Raw genomic sequence first — 21556 nt, forward strand, 5'->3', positions numbered from 1 at the left:
TCACAAAAATCATTTTGTATGTGGCAAAAATCAAAAATTGTGGCGCGCGGAATAATTAGTCCTTCCTGCTCGTTACACTACGGGTTAATGGAAAGTTAACTTTGGGACGTCCTTTAATTAAGTGGTGGTTTTAAGTCTCAGATTTTACAGTACAACAGCCTTTCCAAACAGCCAACCGAAACGCATTACTGCTTCACGCTAGAAATAGGCAGGGCAGTGGTACCTACCCGTGCAGACTCGCAAGTTGCATGTTTGTTTTTTTATTACACGATGTTATTCCTTCACCGTGGAAGTCAGTCGTGAACGTTTACTAAATGCTTATTACATTAGAAAAATTGTTACCTGCCTGTGGGATTCGAACACCGGCGTAGTCGCATCGTTACATACAAATGCACCGGGCGTCTTATCCTTTAGGCCACGACGACTTCCAAAAGGGTGCCCAGAGTATAAAGAGCATTTAGGAAACAAAACAATAACGTAATAATTTTCTTATGAACTTTAATAATAAAGAATTAATATTATACATTTCAGGTATTTATGCTTAATGAACACCTATTAATATTATCTTAGTGGTAATTATGTAACTTCCAGAACAATTTAATTTAATTTTAATTTAACCGCCGCGTAGCAAAGAATCGTTTATTTGATTACTAGTTTACTCCTTCCTACACTTAGTTAGAGTCTAGATTTAATTGAATTTCACTCAAATGTAGACTACGATCATAGAAGGAGCATGTAGCCACCAGATTCCGTCCGTGGCACCAGTCCGCGCCGTAAGCGATGCTGCAGTGCTCCAAGTACTCACTGACGACATTTACACCGTCATCGATGTGTAATATACGGAATCCGCCGTACATGCAAGCCGCTAGAACGACATTCGGTGTGATAGGGTGCCACTTCAAACGCCACACGCCGCCGTTGACGCAAGTTTCCGTGATGCACGATTTCATTTTTCTAGCGTCCCAGAGCCGGACTTTTTCATCGTAACTAAAAAAAAACGTATAAAAATTTTAAAATTGTTTTTGTATAAATACAACAGCTTCTTAGGCCGTACTTACGCAACAAATATTTACAATTTTTTTTCTTTTCTACGAACAATATTTTAATAAAAAATAACCGAAATCAGCTCCACGGAAGCTTCACAACTAACAGTTTTACAAATTAACCTACACTAATGAATGTTTTACATAATAGAAGGAAAAAAAAACAGTTGGTTGTTAGTAAAGTGGGTTTACGGACGATAGTTTTACGTGATAACGTCAGTCGCAGAACCATTCGAACTGCTAGCTCTGACGTCACGCGAGCAGAGAGATAAATGTGTCACAAGCCAACGCTTGGGCCGATCGCGCCTCTCTATCGCTTGTTCCACGCTCTCGCTTGCACGCTGAGGCTCAGGCGGAACGTGACACTTTTTCTTACGTGCAGCCGGTGTTTATCGATTGATACGACGTCGTCACGTCAAACATTGTTTTTAAATTAAGATAAGATGTTTTACGTAATTTTCAATATACAGACCTTCCAGTCAGCAACTGATGCTCCACGTCAACGTGACTCCTGATTGAGGTTACACCAGCCTCGTGTGATTTGTTTACAGCCACGGGTCCGTCTTGTATGCGGACGTCGAAGCATTTGAATAGGCAGTCGTCGCCTCCTATAATTTAAAATCAGTTTCATATACTGTTACGCCGGTAAGAGTAACGCCATCTATCGCCGAATAGCCGAACGAATATCAAAGGATCTTGTAACATCTAGAACGCTCGAGAAGTACAACGCCATCTATTGACAGATAGCGGAAGTACGCACCGAAAGTGCTCTGAGGAATGTTCGCTATAATTATAGGGATGTGGTATCGGCTATAAGATTTGATACACGGTCAGTCAGTAATCGGAACTACTCGAAGCAAAACAGCGAACGGATCACCTGAAGCGAAGCGGAAGAAGTGAATTGAGAATTTTAAAGTGTTTTAAGTGTTGAATACAGTTTTAAGTTGTACATTGGTGGAACATTTATTTATCCCGAACCCCAGCGCGTAACAATACGTACTAGCTGACCGGCAAATGTTGTTTTGTCATATATATTATTTCTAGAATTATTTTTTTGGGTGGAATGAACCACCCTTAACATTTAGGGGTATGAAAGATAGATGTTGACTCAGACCTACCCGATATGCATACGAAATTTCATGAGAATCGGTCGAGTCATTTTGGAGGAGTATGGCAACAAACATCGCGACACGAGAATTTCATGTATTAGATATTTGCGTTTGCAAATAAAACTTTAAGCCCAATGAGTGATTATCTAAACTTGTCTCTTATTTAGAAATAGCTAATGATGACTATGAGGAAGACGCCTCATTGCACATCAAAATTTCAATACATTCAGATGAATTTATATAGGGTACATGCTTATATCAAAATATTTTTTTTTCTGTCTGTTTGTTCCGATTAATCTTTAGAACGGCTGAATCAATTTTGATAGGACTTTCACTGGCAGATAGCTGATATAATAAGTTGTAACTTAGGCTACTCCTATTTTACAAAAATATTAAAATTATTATAAAATAATGGTTTGTTAAATTCCACGCAGACGAAGGCGCGGGCACAGCTAGTTTTTAATATAAAGTTGTATAATGAAGGCGGAATACCTGAATAAAGCAAGTTTGTGTTCCAATAATTGAAAGCGCCGATCCAAGCTTCGAAGCCATGCGCTCTCCACGACAATCTCTTCTCTATTCCATTTCCATTAACGGTCAGAATCGTGACGCATCCCGACGAATCACTGACTACTAAATTATGTACATCACTGTCCGTTTTATTCGTCGACCAATCAAGTGACAACGCTAATATGTCTTGACCAATAACGTGTTCGCTCCACAATTTTAAATTCAAAGTTTCGTCATTGAAAAGACGGTAGATTCGTAATTCACCGATCGACGTCACCGCTGCTAAGACAGCGTGGCCCTCCAATTTGTGATTGCACCACTTCAAGTCCAAAATTCCTGACGTATTTACAGTTTGTATTGGTTTTATTTCTGTCTCGTTCTTATTGATTACGAATAGAAATATTTTTCCGAGCCTTGTCTGTTTCTGTGCCAATTGATCTGGAAATAAAACACTTTAAAAAGATTGGGATTACGCTTTTCTGGAAATCTTGAATTCATGCTATAGAGTCTGCCTATTACTTTCCATTTTAGTGTTGTTATCGCACTAAAAGTTTAACGTCTGTACCAGCTGTTGTTTTTTTTACATTCTACCATAGATATCGATTGCCTATTTCGTTAATTCGGGTAACGGATTAAAAGAGTTGTATACGTCTAAAGGCGAGCAGCAAAAAAAGATACCTTCGTCGCTTTCCGCGAGCTGATAAGTTCCACATACGAGCACGTTCTTGTGAGGTTCCACGGGACACCACTCAACCGAATCCGCACTGTACTCAGTGTTCCACTTGCAAATATTTCTCCACGTCACGTTCATACTAAAAAAGTTTATTATTACAATAAAAATCAATTAGTCTTCCTGCTAGCAGCGCTATCCTGCTGAATTATCACTTGACACGGAAATGAAATAAATATAAAACAAGTGTGCTCTGAAGAATTAGGTACTTGAGATGATCTCGTCATCTGCTTTTTACCATCACACCTCTCGCCACCGGAGCAGAGTGCATCCATATTATCTGGAACCGCTGCGTTCATCGACAGTGCGTTTCCAAAGACCTTTTCTGCCACGTATCCTGCTTTGGAACGAACTCCACTCCACGGTGTTTCCCGAGCGCTGTGACATGTTCTTCTTCAAACGAGGCTTACGCAAAGTACCTAATGATAGGCAGCGGCTTGGCTCTGCTCCTGACATTGCCATGAGCGACGGTGACCACTTACCATAAGGTGGGCAATATGCTTGTCTACCAACAAAGGCAATAAAAAAATAAAAAAGTACATATACGATAATTACCGGGTATTTCAGAAAGGTTTGAAACAAAACCTGGTGATTTCTGATCGACTTCAATAATAAAATACGTCATTTAACAAAAGACCACCTCGAAAATAGACGGTTTTAAAAAAAAGCTTTAAAATTTTATCTACAAATGACAAACAATATTCCTAAAAAATTATCTAAAACAGAACCCTCCCCTATTTTTTAAGACTGCTAAAAATCCAGTAGGTAACGAATTTTTTTTTTTTTTTATATATACGCGATTTAATATCAATTGTTGCAGAGGGTAGAATTTTGATTGACACATAACACAGCTTACGCGCCCCGCGAATTAATTGCGAGTAGTTTTTAATTAACTTAAAGAAGTTTATTGCCGCTTACCACGCTAGGAATGAAGACTTTAAGAAAGACAAAAAGAAAAAAAAAACAAGGTAACTATCTGTCTCGCACTTAACATTTCTTTTTTTTTTTCCTGCCTAAGCTGATAGCCTTGAGTTAATTGTTAGACGACGATTCGGTTCGCATTTAATGTACAATGAAAATAGTCTTTAAATTTAATTTAATTTTAGTCTTATTGTCATGGTCTCAAATCATTTAAAAATTTTAAACCATAGTTTTGGGCTGCGGTAAACCAACCCCAACAATAATAAACTTAAATTTATAACCAAAAATGCGGTTTATTAAAGCCATTAAAGCCAGTCAAAGATTAATTCGTCATCATCATTCTTTCCTATTACCCTCTGCTGGGGTGTAGGGCCCGATTTTTTTATTCCTACCTATGCTGATAGCCTTGAAAGGCTATTACAGCGTAACCTTAATTAGTAGGTGCACGGGGCTCAAACCGGAGTGATGCTAGCACTGACCCTAGCAAGAGCAGTGCTTCGCAGAATCTACCGCCGGATCGGAAACGCGACCCACTGAGAAGATCCGGCGAGACACTCAGTGGGCTGTGTCTAAGGGTTAATTCGCTCGTCGAGCCCTTCGTCGCAAGCGACGGGTTCGACGAGGACGATGACCGGAACATTTCTTCAAGACGGGCGCTTACACCAAAATGTATGGTAATTTGTCCAACCAAATAAAACACAAGATGACTACATTAAACCCATTTATTTATATTAAAAATATGTCCATAGAGGAGGAACGGAGTTCTATATCTATTCAACTGCGGTGAACTTTTCGTTACACAATTGTCGTATTAACTAATTTGTACTGTTTTGTGGTTCATCACTTACTTGGTAGGTTTTTTTTTTTCAATAGGAATTACATCGAGATTAATAAGAAAAAGATTTATATATAAACGGACTCTTCGAAACATTGTAGCGTATAATAAAACTGCGAGTTTATAACATTATTAACCATTTTTTTAATCAATTATCCTCAACGATAGGTTATGTTTTATTTTTTATTATTATCTTTAATCGACTATCAAACATCGATTACGTAAAGAGATTCGATTTTATTTTAATAAAGCAACGTTCTTTTTTTTTTTCAATTCGCGTCCGTCTCGCGTTTCATTATACGCAAACTATAAAAATATTAGTTTAAAACTATATTAAACTATTTTATTCGTATACTGAAACAGTATATCCACAACATGTGGTTTCGCTTACCCCCTATACCGATAGTACAATGATTCAGAACAGTCCTTTATCTATACCGATTTAGAAGAAAAAAAAACGGAGCCAAATGCAACGAATCTTGTGAGCATAGCGCTTAAAACAGCGACGAAATACCGAAAAGTCATCAAAACTAAAAATCGTATTGAGAATCCATTGTTGTTCTTATTGTATAGTGGTTAAGATATTTAGAAACCTGATCGAATTTTCTCTGGAACATGTACTGGTACATAAAGAATACCTCGAATCTGAACATGTTTGACTAGTTTCGTGAATTCTAAAAATATATTTCAATGAATAATTGGTATTACTGGCAACACTATAACTGCAAAAATATATCCCAATTTGGAAGCACCATAAATAAGTGCCGTAGTAAAATGTAAAACATTCTTAAACACAACGCATTTGAAAATTAATATATTAATTACTTATATTAATTACTACATTCCTTTGAAATAGATTTAAGAAATCGTTATTAGACATGAAATATATCGAATCAAAATTAACTATACGTGTACCATATCTCTATATGTTGTGTTCGAATTAGGAAAAACAACGTTGTGTTTTAATTTCAAAGAATATTTTCTTTCGTTACGAATATTAAGAGTTGAGAGAGTCGTGACCATTTTGGAATGGCAGATTACAGAAGAGCTTTCTTTTCCAGATATGTTACATATTGTTACGGACAGCGACAAAAATAACAAACGTAAAAAAAGCAAAATCAATTAAAAAAAACCGTGGACTCGTAATAATTACAACATTAAGATTTAAACTATGTAAGTACATTATTAATTAGTGGTAACTTATTTCATAATAATCATAAAATGTAATTATCGACTACACATTATATCGTATATTCTCTTATATATATTTATATTTATATAATCAATAATTATACTAAAGGTATACTCAGACGGCAGTTTATATTAAAAAATCTGTCTATTTTACTCAACTAGGGAGGTAGAAACGAATTCAGACAAGCGATTATTGTTCGAATAACATAAATTAAAAAACGAATTTAAAAGTTTATCTCTACTTGTCTACGTGACGACCGCTGTGTTCAGACGTCACTAAAAACTGTATTCTAAATGTATCAGTCGCATATTGGCTGGATTCACATCAACTATCTCGCGTCGACATATGCTTAGTCAGACTTTTTTAACGTAATAGATAGCTTAAAAGTTAACCCCATTTTGTATGCAGTTGGAACAGCGCCCCTAGCGGCAAACGTACTCAAACGATTTCATTCCATACAAATATGAGCTAACTTTTACGCTATCGAAAACGTTAAAAAACTCGCACTAAGCACACAGCTGAAACTAATTTCAAACAATGTGTGAATTATGTACGACCTTCTAGACATTCGCTTCAGAAACAGATCCACCTGACTGTTTAAAGTTGCTCGACTGCCTTTTGCGCAATGCGCATCAGTTTCGTTAATTTCATGTTTACTTCTCATGGCAACATCTTCGTCGCAACTGGGTATTGTAGACGGCCGAATCTGGCAACACGGTCACCGTAAAGACTGCTGTTGTAAATTATTCTCACGATTTATTTCCCTATTGAACAAGCGGCCTTAATAAATGAATAAATTGGAAATCTCAATTAGTTTTGTTATTTTTTGTTTTATAAAATATATTTTCCCACTTTCAAGCGGTAATTAGGTTTTTTTATTGCTTAGATGAGTGGACGAGTTCACTGCCCACCTGGTGTTAAGTGGTTACTGGAGCCCATGGACATCCACAACGTAAATGCGCCACCCACCTAGGTGGCGCAAGTACTTCGTTTCGATATTTCGGGCGCAAATTTTAATTAGAATGGATTCAAGGTATAATTCAATTCTGAATTATTTGGATGCTGTTACAGCCTTCAAAGACATACGTGAACGCAGAACCGTTGTATGCCAAAATTACATACAAACTAGCTAAACATTGTGTGCCTTATAATCACCCTCAAGAATGAGTTAAACTCGCTTCTGCAAATGCTACTAAAAATAATAATTAATCTGTAAAGTCGGTTTACGGACGATAGTTTTACGTGATAGCGTCATAAAGAAACATTGATGAAAAATTGCATACTTTTATGAATTGAATTGAATTATTATCACTGAATTATCATTATTTTGTATAATACAGAGAAGTAGTTAATTGAAAAAATTTTTTTTTTTCGATATTTTAATGCTTGGGCCGGTCGTGCCTCTCTAACGCTTATATCGCGCTCTCGCTTGCACGCTTGCACGCACAGGCGGAACGTGACACTTTTTCGTGCGTGCAGCTGGTGTTCATCGATTTACAAGACGTTATCACATGAAAAATTTAAAATGTATATAATATCAGTTTGTATGTTCCAATCAATGATAAACAGTGAAACACTACACTCTCGGCATATACTAATAAGCCTGCTTTATGTACGAGGATAAAATTACACATAGCCACTGTGAACCCCATGCATCACAACAGCTTCTGACGAAAAAAAGGAGTTCATTGTTCAACAATATCGCTTGCCTAAATCCTTACCACTACAACAAGGAACTATTGTCACAGCATGGATGTATATACGAACAAATGTCTAAAACTAAAATTTATTTACAACTTAAGCTATCCAAAAACAAACATAAAAAATTAATGAGCATATATCACTTAATAACTATTCATTATAGATATATGATAAAACTTTTCTTATATGGCTTGAAGATAACTTTTTTTGTGTTCACTGTTTACAATTTTCAAGTAACATTACAATGAGCAATGTTGCCGTAAACAAGTTATAATAGATTATAGTAATTTTTGCTTACAAGATATTTTAACCAACCATTGTCTGTGATTTTTGAATCTACTTTTGATGAAAAAATCAATCAGGAGGGGACGCTGCCCTTTCTTCTTTCAGAGGCCATAAAAATCAATCATTATATTTTGTTCATGTTCAATAGTTATTACCATTATCCCAATCACCAAGCCACAATAGAAAAAAACCTTATTCAATATCCAAATTAATATCATTCATTGACAACAGAATTCAATTTGCAATGCAACCGTTTGTGAATACCCATTCATATAGCAGTTTTCTAAAATAAGCATCTTTTTTCATTATAAACATTTAGTTTAAAAAAAATCGCTTATCAATATGATACTCATGTTTGTAATTGTAAAGTTACAATCAATCAACTTCATTTACTAAAAATAGTACACATTTAATCAACTTTCCTGGCAACACTGCCTCACTCAATACAGAGTTAACTATGACATTGACGCTTTAAATTTTTAATATCATTACTATATTTATAGTGTTTGAAAATGAGGTAGATGTTCACAATAAATGTTTCTATCACAGCCTGTGTTCATTCATGACATAAACATTTATGTACATATTGTATATAGTTCCGGAATATTCCCAAAATTATAATCTTGAGTTATCGGCCAAATGGAAATGTAAGGTTTTAAATTAGTTAGACAAACAGGGATGAAAATTAAGTGACACTCAATAAAAGTAATTATGTTAAATAATCCAACTAAAATGTCTATATCAATTACATTGAAAAAAAAATTTTTTTTTCATCACTGTTATTTTGAAATAGTTTCACTCGCATTCATCAATGGTTGAGGTTTTTACTAATAATAACTATTTTGAATTGAAAATTAAATACAAACTCGGTAATTCTTAATTATACATCTAAGTACCCTGAATCAGTTCAAGCTAACCAAATATTAATGTATATAAGTTTAGATTCACTTTATACTTGTACAGTATTTAAATATGGCTTGAATACCTTAGCGGCTCTTAAGACTATCACATTTGAATACCAGTTCATGGAGTGCATTTCATTTCATTCACCGAGAGGAAATATTCAACAAAGTGTAATGAATATAAATTGAAATTAACATTACAGATTAAGCAACTAACTTCCTTTTTATTTGAAAACTGGTTATTATGAAGTGTTCTGTGATAACAATAACGAGTTTCTGTGAATTTTTTTCATGTATAATTGTTATAATCATTAAATTTTTTATTAGGTGTAATAAGTATGAGTGCTAAATTCATATTTTGAATAATGATGACATGAACCGTAAATATTTAATGCGCTTGCCTTTAAAATGTGAGTCTCAAAATTTAAATTCTTTTTTCTAGTTTCATAAATATAATCTATCAACAAATACGACAAATTTAACTAAATTTAAATGTCTTTCATTAAATAATTTACATATTTTATGTAGCATTCATAAGTTTAAATTTATTATTATTTGTAAATTGTATTATTTCCAAGTATACTTTAGTTTACTTTGAGGTACACTAAAAATTGACTGGTTTGATTTGTTACTGTCAAAACTACTGTCGTGCCGATCTTTCAGTTTCAATGAGACACTCCCTAACCAAAATACGTGCGTGAACGATACCCCGTTTCAGACGTTCTGCTGAGCTGCGACTACCTGAATAACTGGGTCTGACCTCTTTACCCATCTCTTCGATAACAGAAAGGAGTTGGGCGTACTTGGAAGTGCCGTTGTCCTTGTCCTTTCCAACAGAGGATGGAGAGGAAGCCGGAACTGTTGAGATGGTCGCGTGACTGCTACCACCATGACCCAGCTCCTTGTGTACATTTTTACCGCTCATTGGAATGGCTGTGACGGTTACATCACTCAATTTTGACTCCACGGCCTGAATATCCATCGCTTCCATGGCTATCTGTAAAATAGGCCGTACCGTAACATTAAACATTGTTTATCACCGAACGAAATTGTCACCGAAACATAAAACTTACCAATTTTAATAGATATAGTTAAACATTTTCGTCATCACGAATACGGTATATTAGCGTGTCATAAGTGAAAACTGATAAATTCTACACCAAATTATAGATTAAGTGTAGGACATACCTTAATCCGTTGTCTGGTTCTTCCTCGTTAATTCGACTTGTAGATATAGAAACAGAGCGAACACGTTACTATACTTTGGAAAGCCGACAGGTCGTAATTAAATAAGTTGATCTCTTGTAATAAAAGAAATAAATTATTAAGCGATTTCGCTGTAAATAACAAACAACTCCACAAATCACCACATTGACATGTCCCCGAACTTCCGATTCCGACCGAAATTCGAATTGGTTTAGTGATGTGAATTTTGTATCAAATAGTCGTCGAGTGATAGTGATTCATTGTTGCCAGTGGGAGCGATTTGAAATTTTATTGTAATGAAGCTCGGTTTCGACTTTTCCTGTTAATCGACTACAAAGGTCGAAACGCTTCTCACTAAGAATAATCATGGATTACTTAAAAAAAAATTGTAACTACCTACTTATCCATAATGAAACTCTCTCTCTCTTCCCAGCTATATATTCCACATGGTGGTGGGGTCAGCTTTTCTGACTTTACTCCTCCACTTCGCTCTGTTTTCGACATCCTCGTCAGCAACATTTCATTCTCTCTTGTCCTTCAGCACTACGTCCCTCCACCTTGTTTTGAGTCTACCTCTAGGTCTCTGACCGGGGAGGTCGAGCAGTAGCGCCAAATTTCCGACGTAATCAGGCTTCCTTTTCAGGTGGCCATACCATCTCAGCCTACTCTCCTGCATCTTGTCGGCGATGTCCCGTACACCTAGACTTCCACGCACGTACTCGTTACGGATTTTATCGATTTTATTTTATTTTATCCATAATGGAACTGAAACACTCAATTTTGTACGTATACATTTTTTAGACCAAAATATAATACAAATAAAGTGTCTCGCTCTTAATCAAAAGAGATGTAGGCATAATAAAATTATATTTGCTGATCATCTTCAAAACTCTATTTATGGTGTTTATTGAAATATGTTATTTATAGAGTTGTGAAGTATTTGTTTATTTTTTTCTATAAAGTATTATTTAGAATAAGGAATCAGAGGCTTCCAATCCCGTTAAATGATTATTGATTGTTGCGCCAGTTCCATTCCCGATCCTGCGGACAGAATGGAAAGCAGTCGACGTCGCTCAAAACACGTCATCTCGAATCCTCCCGATCCACTAACTTAGTGGGAGGGACTTATTACAAGTTTTCGCTTGGTTTTTATGGAGATGTTTCATATTAATCAACCTCATTTCATTTCATAGTATCATATTTAATTTTCATAAAAAAAAAAAGATTAGGCTGTATGGTACTTAACAATACTTTTGCCTTTCCATTTGGAAAAATAAAACTACTACTATTGTAGGTACTAGTGTTTGACAGTAGTCAGTGATATGTAATCTATGTTTTATTAAGTTTTGTACATAGACCTATATAGTAGGGACACGACATATTGTTTTATACGTACAATTGCTTATATAAATAGCACCCATTTTGAAGGCACATACATAAACATATATCTATCTCGTTTTTACTCAGCACTTTAACTCGCAGGAAAACAATATAACAGTATTTCAGTGCGTACATAAAATGAAACATGAATATACGTAAATATCTCCGTCTCCGTCTAATGAGGCCGAAAATCCGCCATGTTTAGCGCGCCAAATGTCATTGTCACGTCAGTTCGGCCGTCTGTTTTGGGTTGTACATTATTTATTGACTATGATATCGATTTAATATGATTGATTATACAAAATTTCATAATTTATCATGCTTAAAACATACAAAAATAATAATTAAAACGTATTTTATAGGATCTCAAGAAAGTCGATGTCCTAAAACTATTATTTATATATATTTAAATTCATTTTGGAGCCCTCATCCGAAAAATCCATTTTTCGGTCGGAATCTATTGATCATGACACTAATCATAAATACCACTTTAAAATATGTCATCAAAACATATTTAGACATTCTGTTTAGATATTTCGGGAAAAAGGCTACCGACAAAATCTCTTCGGAACTATTTAAATAAAATAGTTTTATTCCGCAGTGAGTAAAACACTATTGTAAATTTGTTAAATATTTAATAATTAAGTGATTTTAGAGAGGAAGTCCCAAGGAATGACGTTTGTAATTAATGAATAAATGTTCTGTAGGTGTTTTTTTTTTCACGCGGTCCCTTGATAAGTTTAAAATTTGAATCACTCTCAAGCGAAAGTGATTCAAATGGTGCGGCGCACCTTCCTTGGGGTGCGCTGCGGTAGTATGTTACGGACTTTAGAGTCAGCAAAACAATTAAAATAGATTGTAATAGTCTAAGAAAAACACGTACTCAAAATACGATAACATTTAGCATGCTAGAAATGGGCTGATGGCTTTGAACTACGCCATATCTTTATGTTTTGCGACAAACGACAACTTTATAAAATCAGTGTAGCAACTTTTAAAAATCATCATATCGTTTACTTGGCAAATTCGAAGGACGAACTTGTCTTAGATTTCACCCATCTAAATCATATCATATTTGCACATAACAATATACCTACTTACTTCCCATTAAAGTATAAATTCTACAAATAAATAATACTCAACAATATTTAAAATAAAATGAGCCAAGAACGTTTATCGATAAAACCTGATAACATTGAAATCTTTTGTACAGCACTAAAGCCGCCATGTTTTGTGGCCAGATGACGTCACAGCGGCACGAAATTTTGGTTGACGTTTCATTTCCATAGGTTTCCTACTTCATTGGTTTTGTATAGTCGGATTTTTAATGGGGTTGGCCGGTTAAGGTGAATGAAGTTAGCCCCTCAAAAAATTTTTTTTTTCCTGTTTTCTACTTATTTTCTATTAATTCGTTTGTTCATCATTTGTTCTTGATTGTTCACTGTTAATCATTGTTTGTTCCCCATTTATTTATTTTAAAAAAAATATTAAAAATATATCTAAAAGTTAGCCCCTCGATTGCAATTTTTAATATTTTTTCGTCCTTAATTACTCGTAAATATTCATTTTCGATTGTTCTTATATAAAATACGTTTGTTCTCTTTCGAAATTACTCATTTTTTGTTTAATTAATTGTATTAGTTGAATAAATGTATACAAAATATGTGTACTGCGCATGCCATAAGTGTATATTCTATGGCGCATGCGTCAACTATAATGCCTAAACTTTCTACGCGGTTTTAATCGTGAAAAAAAAACAATTATAAATCCTGAAGGATCAATTAATTGGTATACAGTTTAATTCAAAAAATTAAAAAATAAATAAATAAAATAATGTGCATTCGCGTAAAGTTAGCCCAAATACATTTTTTCCATCCTCCTATATACCTATCGCTATGAAGGTATAAAAAAGATAGGTTAAGAGTTCACATAGGTAATATAAACAAATAAGTAAATATGTTCATTATTTATCTTTCAAGAGATAATGTAGGTATACATTATAATAACATTTTGACACAGTCGAAATTATATTCCTAACATTAGTAAAATAACATTTTAATAATTTTTTTATAGGTTATGTATTGAAATTGTTGGAAAATTATTTCATGTTTTAGCTGGAAAACGACATGGAGAATTATATGCAATACAAGATAATGAGCTCCATCAAATGAATTCGAATGAAACCAAACTGTTTACCATCCAAATTCGATTGTCGGGCAGATAGAAAACGAAAATTCACTCATAGTGAACCTCGGCCTGCATTTGTGAAACGGCAAAGACTCACTATTATCAAGGAAATTGAAGAGACGACTAAAAATGAGATGTGTCGTATTATTATACCTTTGCCATCTTGTAGTCAAGGTAGGTGTAACTGTCAATAATTAGTTACACTCACAAATCTCCTAATCAAATAACAATATCAGAAAAAATGAGAATAGTTAGTTAGTTAGTGGAAGTAGCCAAAATGGGCAAGTGGATCTCAGTTCCTATTACATAAGGTACTAGGAAGTTTGTGAAAATGAAAATTTATCACAGTGTAATATCACTTACTTACTTTAACAGTGAAGGAAAACATTGTGATGAAACCTGCACACCTAAATGTTCTTAGGATTTTCTTAGGTGTGTAATCCACCAACCAGCACTAGGCCAGCGTGGTGGACTAAGGCCTAAAAACCCTCTCAATGGTAGTGAAGGCCAGTGTCCAGCAAGGGGATATATTATATGGGCTGATGATGATGACTAGGAAGTTAAATACTACTACTACTACTACGACAGTACACATATAATCCTATATATTTACAAACTATACGTTTGTTGGAAATTGCTAACATTATTTCATATTTCCAGATGTCCAGCCACTTGAAAATAGGTGTAGTAATGACAAAGCTATCCAAGTAGCTCCAGCACAGGAACACAAAGGCAAGGCAAGTGTGTATTGCCACATCACCCCTTAATATATCTGAAGCAAGTATAAGTAAACAATCAGAACCAGCAAAAAAAAAAAACTGTTGTTCCTGAGGACAAATTTGACAGTGATGAGTCAAATGCACCAGCAACAGAAGGATCAACTGTTGACTATGAGTTATCTCTCTATATCTCCACTCCATCAAAGACTTGTGCACTTCAGACTATAGCTCTCAAGAAGACTAAAAAGTTGAAAAAATGAATGTGTTAACAACTTTATCTAAAGTGAAAAATAAACAACGTTTATATATTGGTCTTCCACAAGAATTATGTTTCATAATAGGCTTGATTGAGAAACATACAAATGTTTCTGAACAAAATATTATATTATGTCTGATGAGAATAACATTAAATAGAACATTCTCTCAATTGGCTGATGATTTCGATTTATCTGTAAGTCAAGCAAGCAATATATTTTTCAACAAACTCCCAGAAATTGCAAATGTAATATCACCCCTTGTTAGACTATAAAAAAAACAATACAATAAATATATATGCAGGAAGGATAATTGATGTCAACTTGGTGGAAAATAGAAAGTTTTTAGATAGTTTGCCACCTACAAAACTCTTTAATTAAATAAGTAATCCTTACTTATAAATAGGAAGTTTTGTAAGTATTTTCACTCTTCATTCAAAAACTACTGAACAGATTTTAATAAGACTTTTATGCTGGTCTTCTATGGCTAGCAACTCATTATTATTTTGATTCTGTTTTCCACAAATGTGCTAAATATGGGCTTATATATATGAAAAGGAATAAATATTAATGTTATGTAACCTTTGTACCTGTATGTTAAGAATAATTTTTAATAAAACATAATTTAAATTGAAATATTATTTTTATTAAATCACATTCATTTTGTACACATCAATATTTTGTACTCCCTAAAAGGAAAATAGGTATAAAGTTTTTTTAAAATATTTAACATTACATTTTTGTGTAATATTAGAAAATTGTTATTCTTCCAAAAAGAAACTACATTATCTAACAACTGTGCAACTTACTCGGAATCAAAATCAATACCTACTAATTATAGTGACCTGATTATTTTTTTCAAAGTTGCTGGATGCTACACAAAAGTAGCAAGTTTTACTTTTAGCACAATACATATGCATTTGAACTTGTGCATAATATCTTTCTTTAATTTTTTTTTGCCTTTTTATTTATGGAAACATAGCATTACTCACTTGCTTGTTTGCAGATCTATCAAAAAAACATAATTTATGTTTTTTTAGCACAGTGGGCAATACCCTATTATTCATATTAATTATATACGGCGCGGCGATGCGAAAATTCATTACTGAATTATTTAAGAATGATAGGCATAATATAATATTTTAATTCGCGATCTGTTTATAATTTTTAATATATGATTTAAAAATAAGTTATCTTTAATATTTTTAATATTGTGATTTATGGGGTGGTCACAGTCATTATTATAAAAATAGAAATTTTGAGGAAATATAAATGTTTAATACAAATTATTTTGATAATCGAAATAAATTCATATCAATCCAAATTCATATTTGAACTATGAAAATTGTATGGTATGTAAACAGAAATATATTTTATAATTATAATGACTATTTATTCCATGCAGTATCGGTTAGAGAAGCTTGCACAGCTTCTCTAACTGACACTGCAACTAGAATAAAGTCTAATAAAGAATAAGAATAAACTTTTCTTCGAAGCTCAATTCTACAAGGGTATTCAATCAGATAGCTATCTATCTGTCGTTCCTGTATGAAATTTTGGTATGTCGAAATCTTGGATAAATCCAGCAAAGCTAAATAAAGTATTTACCTAAAAAATATGTTTATGCTTAAAGTCACGTGTTTATGTTATTCGAAAGTATTAAGCTCCAAGCAGCATTTAGCTCCAACTAAATTCATTAAGAACCAATTTTTCAATCGATGATTAAAACAACATTAATACTGAGAATGAATATTTATTTATAAAATACACATATGTTTTGACCACGAATTTTGCACGATAATTTAAATTAATATTCATTAATATTAATTTAAATAAATATGAATTAATCTTCTTCTTCTATAACCCATAGTCAACAGTTGATCCTTCTGTTGCTGGTGCATTTGACTCATCACTGTCAAATTTGTCCTCAGGAACAACAGTTTTTTTTTTTGCTGGTTCTGATTGTTTACTTATACTTGCTTCAGATATATTAAGGGGTGATGTGGCAATACACACTTGCCTTGCCTTTGTGTTCCTGTGCTGGAGCTACTTGGATAGCTTTGTCATTACTACACCTATTTTCAAGTGGCTGGACATCTGGAAATATGAAATAATGTTAGCAATTTCCAACAAACGTATAGTTTGTAAATATATAGGATTATATGTGTACTGTCGTAGTAGTAGTAGTAGTATTTAACTTCCTAGTCATCATCATCAGCCCATATAATATATCCCCTTGCTGGACACTGGCCTTCACTACCATTGAGAGGGTTTTTAGGCCTTAGTCCACCACGCTGGCCTAGTGCTGGTTGGTGGATTACACACCTAAGAAAATCCTAAGAACATTTAGGTGTGCAGGTTTCATCACAATGTTTTCCTTCACTGTTAAAGTAAGTAAGTGATATTACACTGTGATAAATTTTCATTTTCACAAACTTCCTAGTACCTTATGTAATAGGAACTGAGATCCACTTGCCCATTTTGGCTACTTCCACTAACTAACTAACTATTCTCATTTTTTCTGATATTGTTATTTGATTAGGAGATTTGTGAGTGTAACTAATTATTGACAGTTACACCTACCTTGACTACAAGATGGCAAAGGTATAATAATACGACACATCTCATTTTTAGTCGTCTCTTCAATTTCCTTGATAATAGTGAGTCTTTGCCGTTTCACAAATGCAGGCCGAGGTTCACTATGAGTGAATTTTCGTTTTCTATCTGCCCGACAATCGAATTTGGATGGTAAACAGTTTGGTTTCATTCGAATTCATTTGATGGAGCTCATTATCTTGTATTGCATATAATTCTCCATGTCGTTTTCCAGCTAAAACATGAAATAATTTTCCAACAATTTCAATACATAACCTATAAAAAAATTATTAAAATGTTATTTTACTAATGTTAGGAATATAATTTCGACTGTGTCAAAATGTTATTATAATGTATACCTACATTATCTCTTGAAAGATAAATAATGAACATATTTACTTATTTGTTTATATTACCTATGTGAACTCTTAACCTATCTTTTTTATACCTTCATAGCGATAGGTATATAGGAGGATGGAAAAAATGTATTTGGGCTAACTTTACGCGAATGCACATTATTTTATTTATTTATTTTTTAATTTTTTGAATTAAACTGTATACCAATTAATTGATCCTTCAGGATTTATAATTGTTTTTTTTTCACGATTAAAACCGCGTAGAAAGTTTAGGCATTATAGTTGACGCATGCGCCATAGAATATACACTTATGGCATGCGCAGTACACATATTTTGTATACATTTATTCAACTAATACAATTAATTAAACAAAAAATGAGTAATTTCGAAAGAGAACAAACGTATTTTATATAAGAACAATCGAAAATGAATATTTACGAGTAATTAAGGACGAAAAAATATTAAAAATTGCAATCGAGGGGCTAACTTTTAGATATATTTTTAATATTTTTTTTAAAATAAATAAATGGGGAACAAACAATGATTAACAGTGAACAATCAAGAACAAATGATGAACAAACGAATTAATAGAAAATAAGTAGAAAACAGGAAAAAAAAATTTTTTTGAGGGGCTAACTTCATTCACCTGGCCGGTTAAAGCTTTTCTCAGATGTCGCCAGCGTAGCTTGTTCCCTTGTCACAGAGAGCCGCCATTTTGTGTGTTTTGCGTTCGTGATATTTCGGCATTTTGTGACTTTGATACGATTCTTATTACTTTCTAAGTAGTGCTAAACAGTTTTACAACATGTATTCCAACTGGATAGTAAAAGTATTAAAGGAGGAGTTGAGAAAACGTGGTGCATCTTTACGAGAGAAAAAAGCGGATCTTGTCGAAAGGTACAATGTTGATGTTTTATTTTAACTTAGAAAACTTCTCTCAAACTGTTTCCGGTAGCTATTATAATAATAATATTAAATTATGTACCTTAGGAACTTTATTCCTTGTAGCATGTGCAAAAAGAATTGTTCTTATTACACACATTACCTACCAACTAATGTATTATTTTACTTTTTTCAGATTAGAGCTTTAAGACCAAAATTTTAATTTTGAAACAAAATGAAAAAAAGTGCTCTAGCAAAATATGCTAATATATATGGTTTGCTAGTGGAGCCATGTGGCATTTTCATTAGCCATGAGCGCCCATATCTTGCTGCACCTCCTGATGGTGTGTTGGTCGAAGAAACTATAATTGAAGTGAAATGTCCATACGCTAGCAGAAAACATGAAATAAATATAACAACGGTGCCTTACTTAGAACAATATAACGGGATATTGTCTCTAAAAAAAACCTGCCCATATTATTATCAAATCCAAGGGCAGTTAAACTGCTCAGGCAAAACATACTGCAACTTGGTCATTTACACCTACAAGGAGATCAAAGTGATTTATGTTGAAAAAGACAATAGTTTTATAAATAATATGTTAAATAAATTAGATACCTTTTATGAAAATATTTTCAAAGAACCATTGTATGAAAAATATCTGTATTATAACTATACACACTTGTCGAAAAAAAAAATCAGGAATATTTTTAATTATTTTTATTGACAATTCCTTCTCTAAAATTACATAACATTACACATAATATGAAAAATATTTTAGATGCTAAAGGTACATAAAAATGATTTAGTTTATTTTTTAATATTAAATAAGTTTTTGTTAGCCCTATTAATCGTTCTATGTGAACCCTCTGACTAGCTAATTTTTGATTTATCTTTAACTGAACACATGGGATTTGTGATTTACCTTTTAAACAAGATGGGATATTTATACTAATTCCTTTAGAGGCAAACAGATCCTGTACATTAAAACCTCTGTCTGCCATAATACTATCTCCAGAATAACAAATCTGCAGCAGCTTACTTCGTTCTACTATCTGTCGATCACTTGCACAACCAGCGTAGCCGTTTGAAACATATGATAATAATCCCCCTGGTGAAGCTCCTACCAAAAATTTCAAGGTATTTTTATGTTTATAAGAACTAAATGACGCTTTTTGAGCATCAGGTTGACTAGGCTTCTGTATGCCTATTTCAGTCCCATCTATAATCACCCTTGTGGAGGGATAATGTGTTCTATTAGGCATATAATAATTTACTAAGCTGCGGCTAGGCCAAATGTCAATTAGGCTCCAGATATCACTGACAAAATTTATCCATGTTACAACAATATTTATTGTGATTCTTCTAAGCTTAATTAGTAACATTAAAAATTGATCTTCCATTGATATGCTGACCACTCTACTCCAGCAATACCTTATATCATTTGCCATTGGCAAAAGAGTGATTAAAACTAATGAAAACTTAGATGCTGTTTCCAACCCGGTGTAGTATTGCACTGTCTCATCGTCTGCAAGTAATAGCTCTGTAGAGAACAATCTTAATATATTGGATGTTTGAGTTCCAATAGTAAGATGATGCCTTCTAATTGTTTCATCTATACTAGAGTTATTATTTTCTATTAGAATTTCTTGAGAGACATTTGAATCAAAATGCACATTGCTGTGTTCTTCAAGGGGTACTATATCTTCACAGTATTGGGAAGTGCTGGGCAGGCTAAAAAGCTGTTTTTTAAGGTTACGAGTTTGTAGCCTTTGTTCTCTACTTTTTGTTTCTTCAGAAACTGGTTTCATATTCCATGAAAATATAGATGGTACAGCACCTTTCTTTAGATATTTATGTTGATGTTTGACACCTACAACACAAAGAAAAGCATTTAAATATACTTTCACAAGGAAACCTGACCATAGTTTCAAAATATTTGTTAATACAATGGATGCAGCGATTTAGATAGAACTTTCAATAGTAACAGCTGATAATGAACAACAGCTCATGAGAAATGTGTTTCCTCCAGTCTGATTTTGTGTTTGTTAAACCTTACAGCATAAATCTACTTGCAAAATATGTTAGCAACTAATAGTGTGCCTAACTAATTATTTTTGGATTTTTTTTATAAGAGAACAAAGATGTGTGCTACACCTAGTCATGCATTATAAATATTTGACAGAAAGAAGCATACCTGTGTATTTACTAATGTTTTCATAGTCAGATTCCACAAAGTGTTTACGACATAACCTCGAACTTTTTGTGGGAGTACTTTATTCGCGTCAAATGGCCTTTAACCACAGTCTTCCAATTTTCTTGTCCTTCAGAAATTGATGTACTCCAATTTCTGAGCATATTGGCACAAAACAACCCGTCATTGTGTTTAAAATAATTTTTAATCAAAAATTCCAATACAAATATTGAATGTTATTTTGAACAATGCACACCAGCGCCACTTTGACAGTTGCCAACCCCATTAGACGAAGCCAGCTGACAGTAGCTAATGTCACTTTGTGAAATAATGTTGCTATATTTAAAGTAATAGTGATGCGTTCAGTTCTCGTTCAATCACATAAATGAACAATGAGTGTGAAGAGTTACTCATTAATTTCAAACTATAAAAGAATATTATTTATATTTTACAATAAAATTGTATTAAAGTGATCCAATATAATAATATGTTACTAGTAGTATGTAACTACAATCAGTTTTTTTTATTTTCATTACCTATGTACCTATAATTGT

General features: G+C 33.4%; 2 protein-coding genes and 3 long non-coding RNA genes across 17 annotated transcripts in view; 1 reads left to right on the top strand and 4 right to left on the bottom strand.

The window, feature by feature from the left end:
- LOC149501077 (uncharacterized) overlaps positions 1-12094 on the bottom strand; it is a 94225-nt gene extending 82131 nt beyond the window's left edge. The window contains exon 1 of the long non-coding RNA XR_016324476.1: positions 11787-12094. This is a non-coding gene — a long non-coding RNA (uncharacterized LOC149501077). The remainder of the gene's footprint in view (positions 1-11786) is intronic.
- LOC114241350 (diphthine methyltransferase) lies at positions 485-10637 on the bottom strand. Of its 2 annotated transcripts, XM_089734357.1 has the most exons (6): positions 10417-10616; positions 10032-10225; positions 3341-3474; positions 2645-3100; positions 1516-1651; positions 485-987 (listed from the first exon to the last, which is right to left on the bottom strand). In XM_089734357.1, the coding sequence occupies exons 2-6, from the start codon at positions 10217-10219 to the stop codon at positions 672-674; spliced, it is 1230 nt and encodes a 409-aa protein (XP_089590483.1). In that variant the 5' UTR covers positions 10220-10225; positions 10417-10616; the 3' UTR covers positions 485-671. The 2 variants fall into 2 exon arrangements, with proteins under 2 accessions (XP_089590483.1, XP_089590484.1); XM_089734358.1 differs by lacking the exon at positions 10032-10225 and having other exon boundaries at positions 10417-10637.
- A 1221-nt stretch (positions 12095-13315) lies between the features above and the next one.
- LOC149501079 (uncharacterized) lies at positions 13316-15610 on the top strand. Of its 7 annotated transcripts, none has more exons than XR_016324462.1 (3): positions 13316-13602; positions 13929-14175; positions 14662-15610. It is a non-coding gene; the product is annotated as an uncharacterized LOC149501079 (long non-coding RNA). The 7 variants fall into 7 exon arrangements; XR_016324461.1 differs by having other exon boundaries at positions 13317-13747; XR_016324460.1 differs by having other exon boundaries at positions 13588-13602; positions 13888-14175.
- Positions 15611-16711: 1101 nt separating this feature from the next.
- LOC149501080 (uncharacterized) lies at positions 16712-18234 on the bottom strand. 6 transcript variants are annotated; one of them, XR_016324468.1, is made up of 3 exons: positions 18131-18234; positions 17558-17804; positions 16712-17071 (listed from the first exon to the last, which is right to left on the bottom strand). It is a non-coding gene; the product is annotated as an uncharacterized LOC149501080 (long non-coding RNA). The 6 variants fall into 6 exon arrangements; XR_016324466.1 differs by having other exon boundaries at positions 17558-17845; positions 18131-18145; XR_016324467.1 differs by lacking the exon at positions 18131-18234 and adding an exon at positions 17986-18126.
- Positions 18235-19515: 1281 nt separating this feature from the next.
- On the bottom strand, positions 19516-21280 carry LOC149501081 (uncharacterized). Its single transcript, XM_089734254.1, is given in 2 exon segments — positions 19516-20681; positions 21006-21280. Coding segments are annotated over 2 exon segments (1347 nt in total). The 5' UTR covers positions 21190-21280; the 3' UTR covers positions 19516-19518.
- Positions 21281-21556: the final 276 nt, after the last annotated feature.

The sequence above is a fragment of the Bombyx mandarina genome, chromosome 17 (genome assembly GCF_030267445.1).
Source record: "Bombyx mandarina strain Sakado chromosome 17, ASM3026744v2".
NCBI classification, from domain to species: Eukaryota; Metazoa; Arthropoda; class Insecta; order Lepidoptera; family Bombycidae; genus Bombyx; species Bombyx mandarina.

Excerpts from the sequence above, each read along its gene's own strand:
- LOC114241350 (XM_089734357.1), bottom strand. The coding sequence starts at position 10,219 with ATGGAAGCGATGGATATTCAGGCCGTGGAGTCAAAATTGAGTGATGTA. Across the intron at positions 3,475-10,031 it reads AAGGACAACGGCACTTCCAA|TATGAACGTGACGTGGAGAA; the intron begins GTACGCCCAACT and ends AAACTTTTTTAG. Across the intron at positions 3,101-3,340 it reads GCTCGCGGAAAGCGACGAAG|ATCAATTGGCACAGAAACAG; the intron begins GTATCTTTTTTT and ends TTTTATTTCCAG.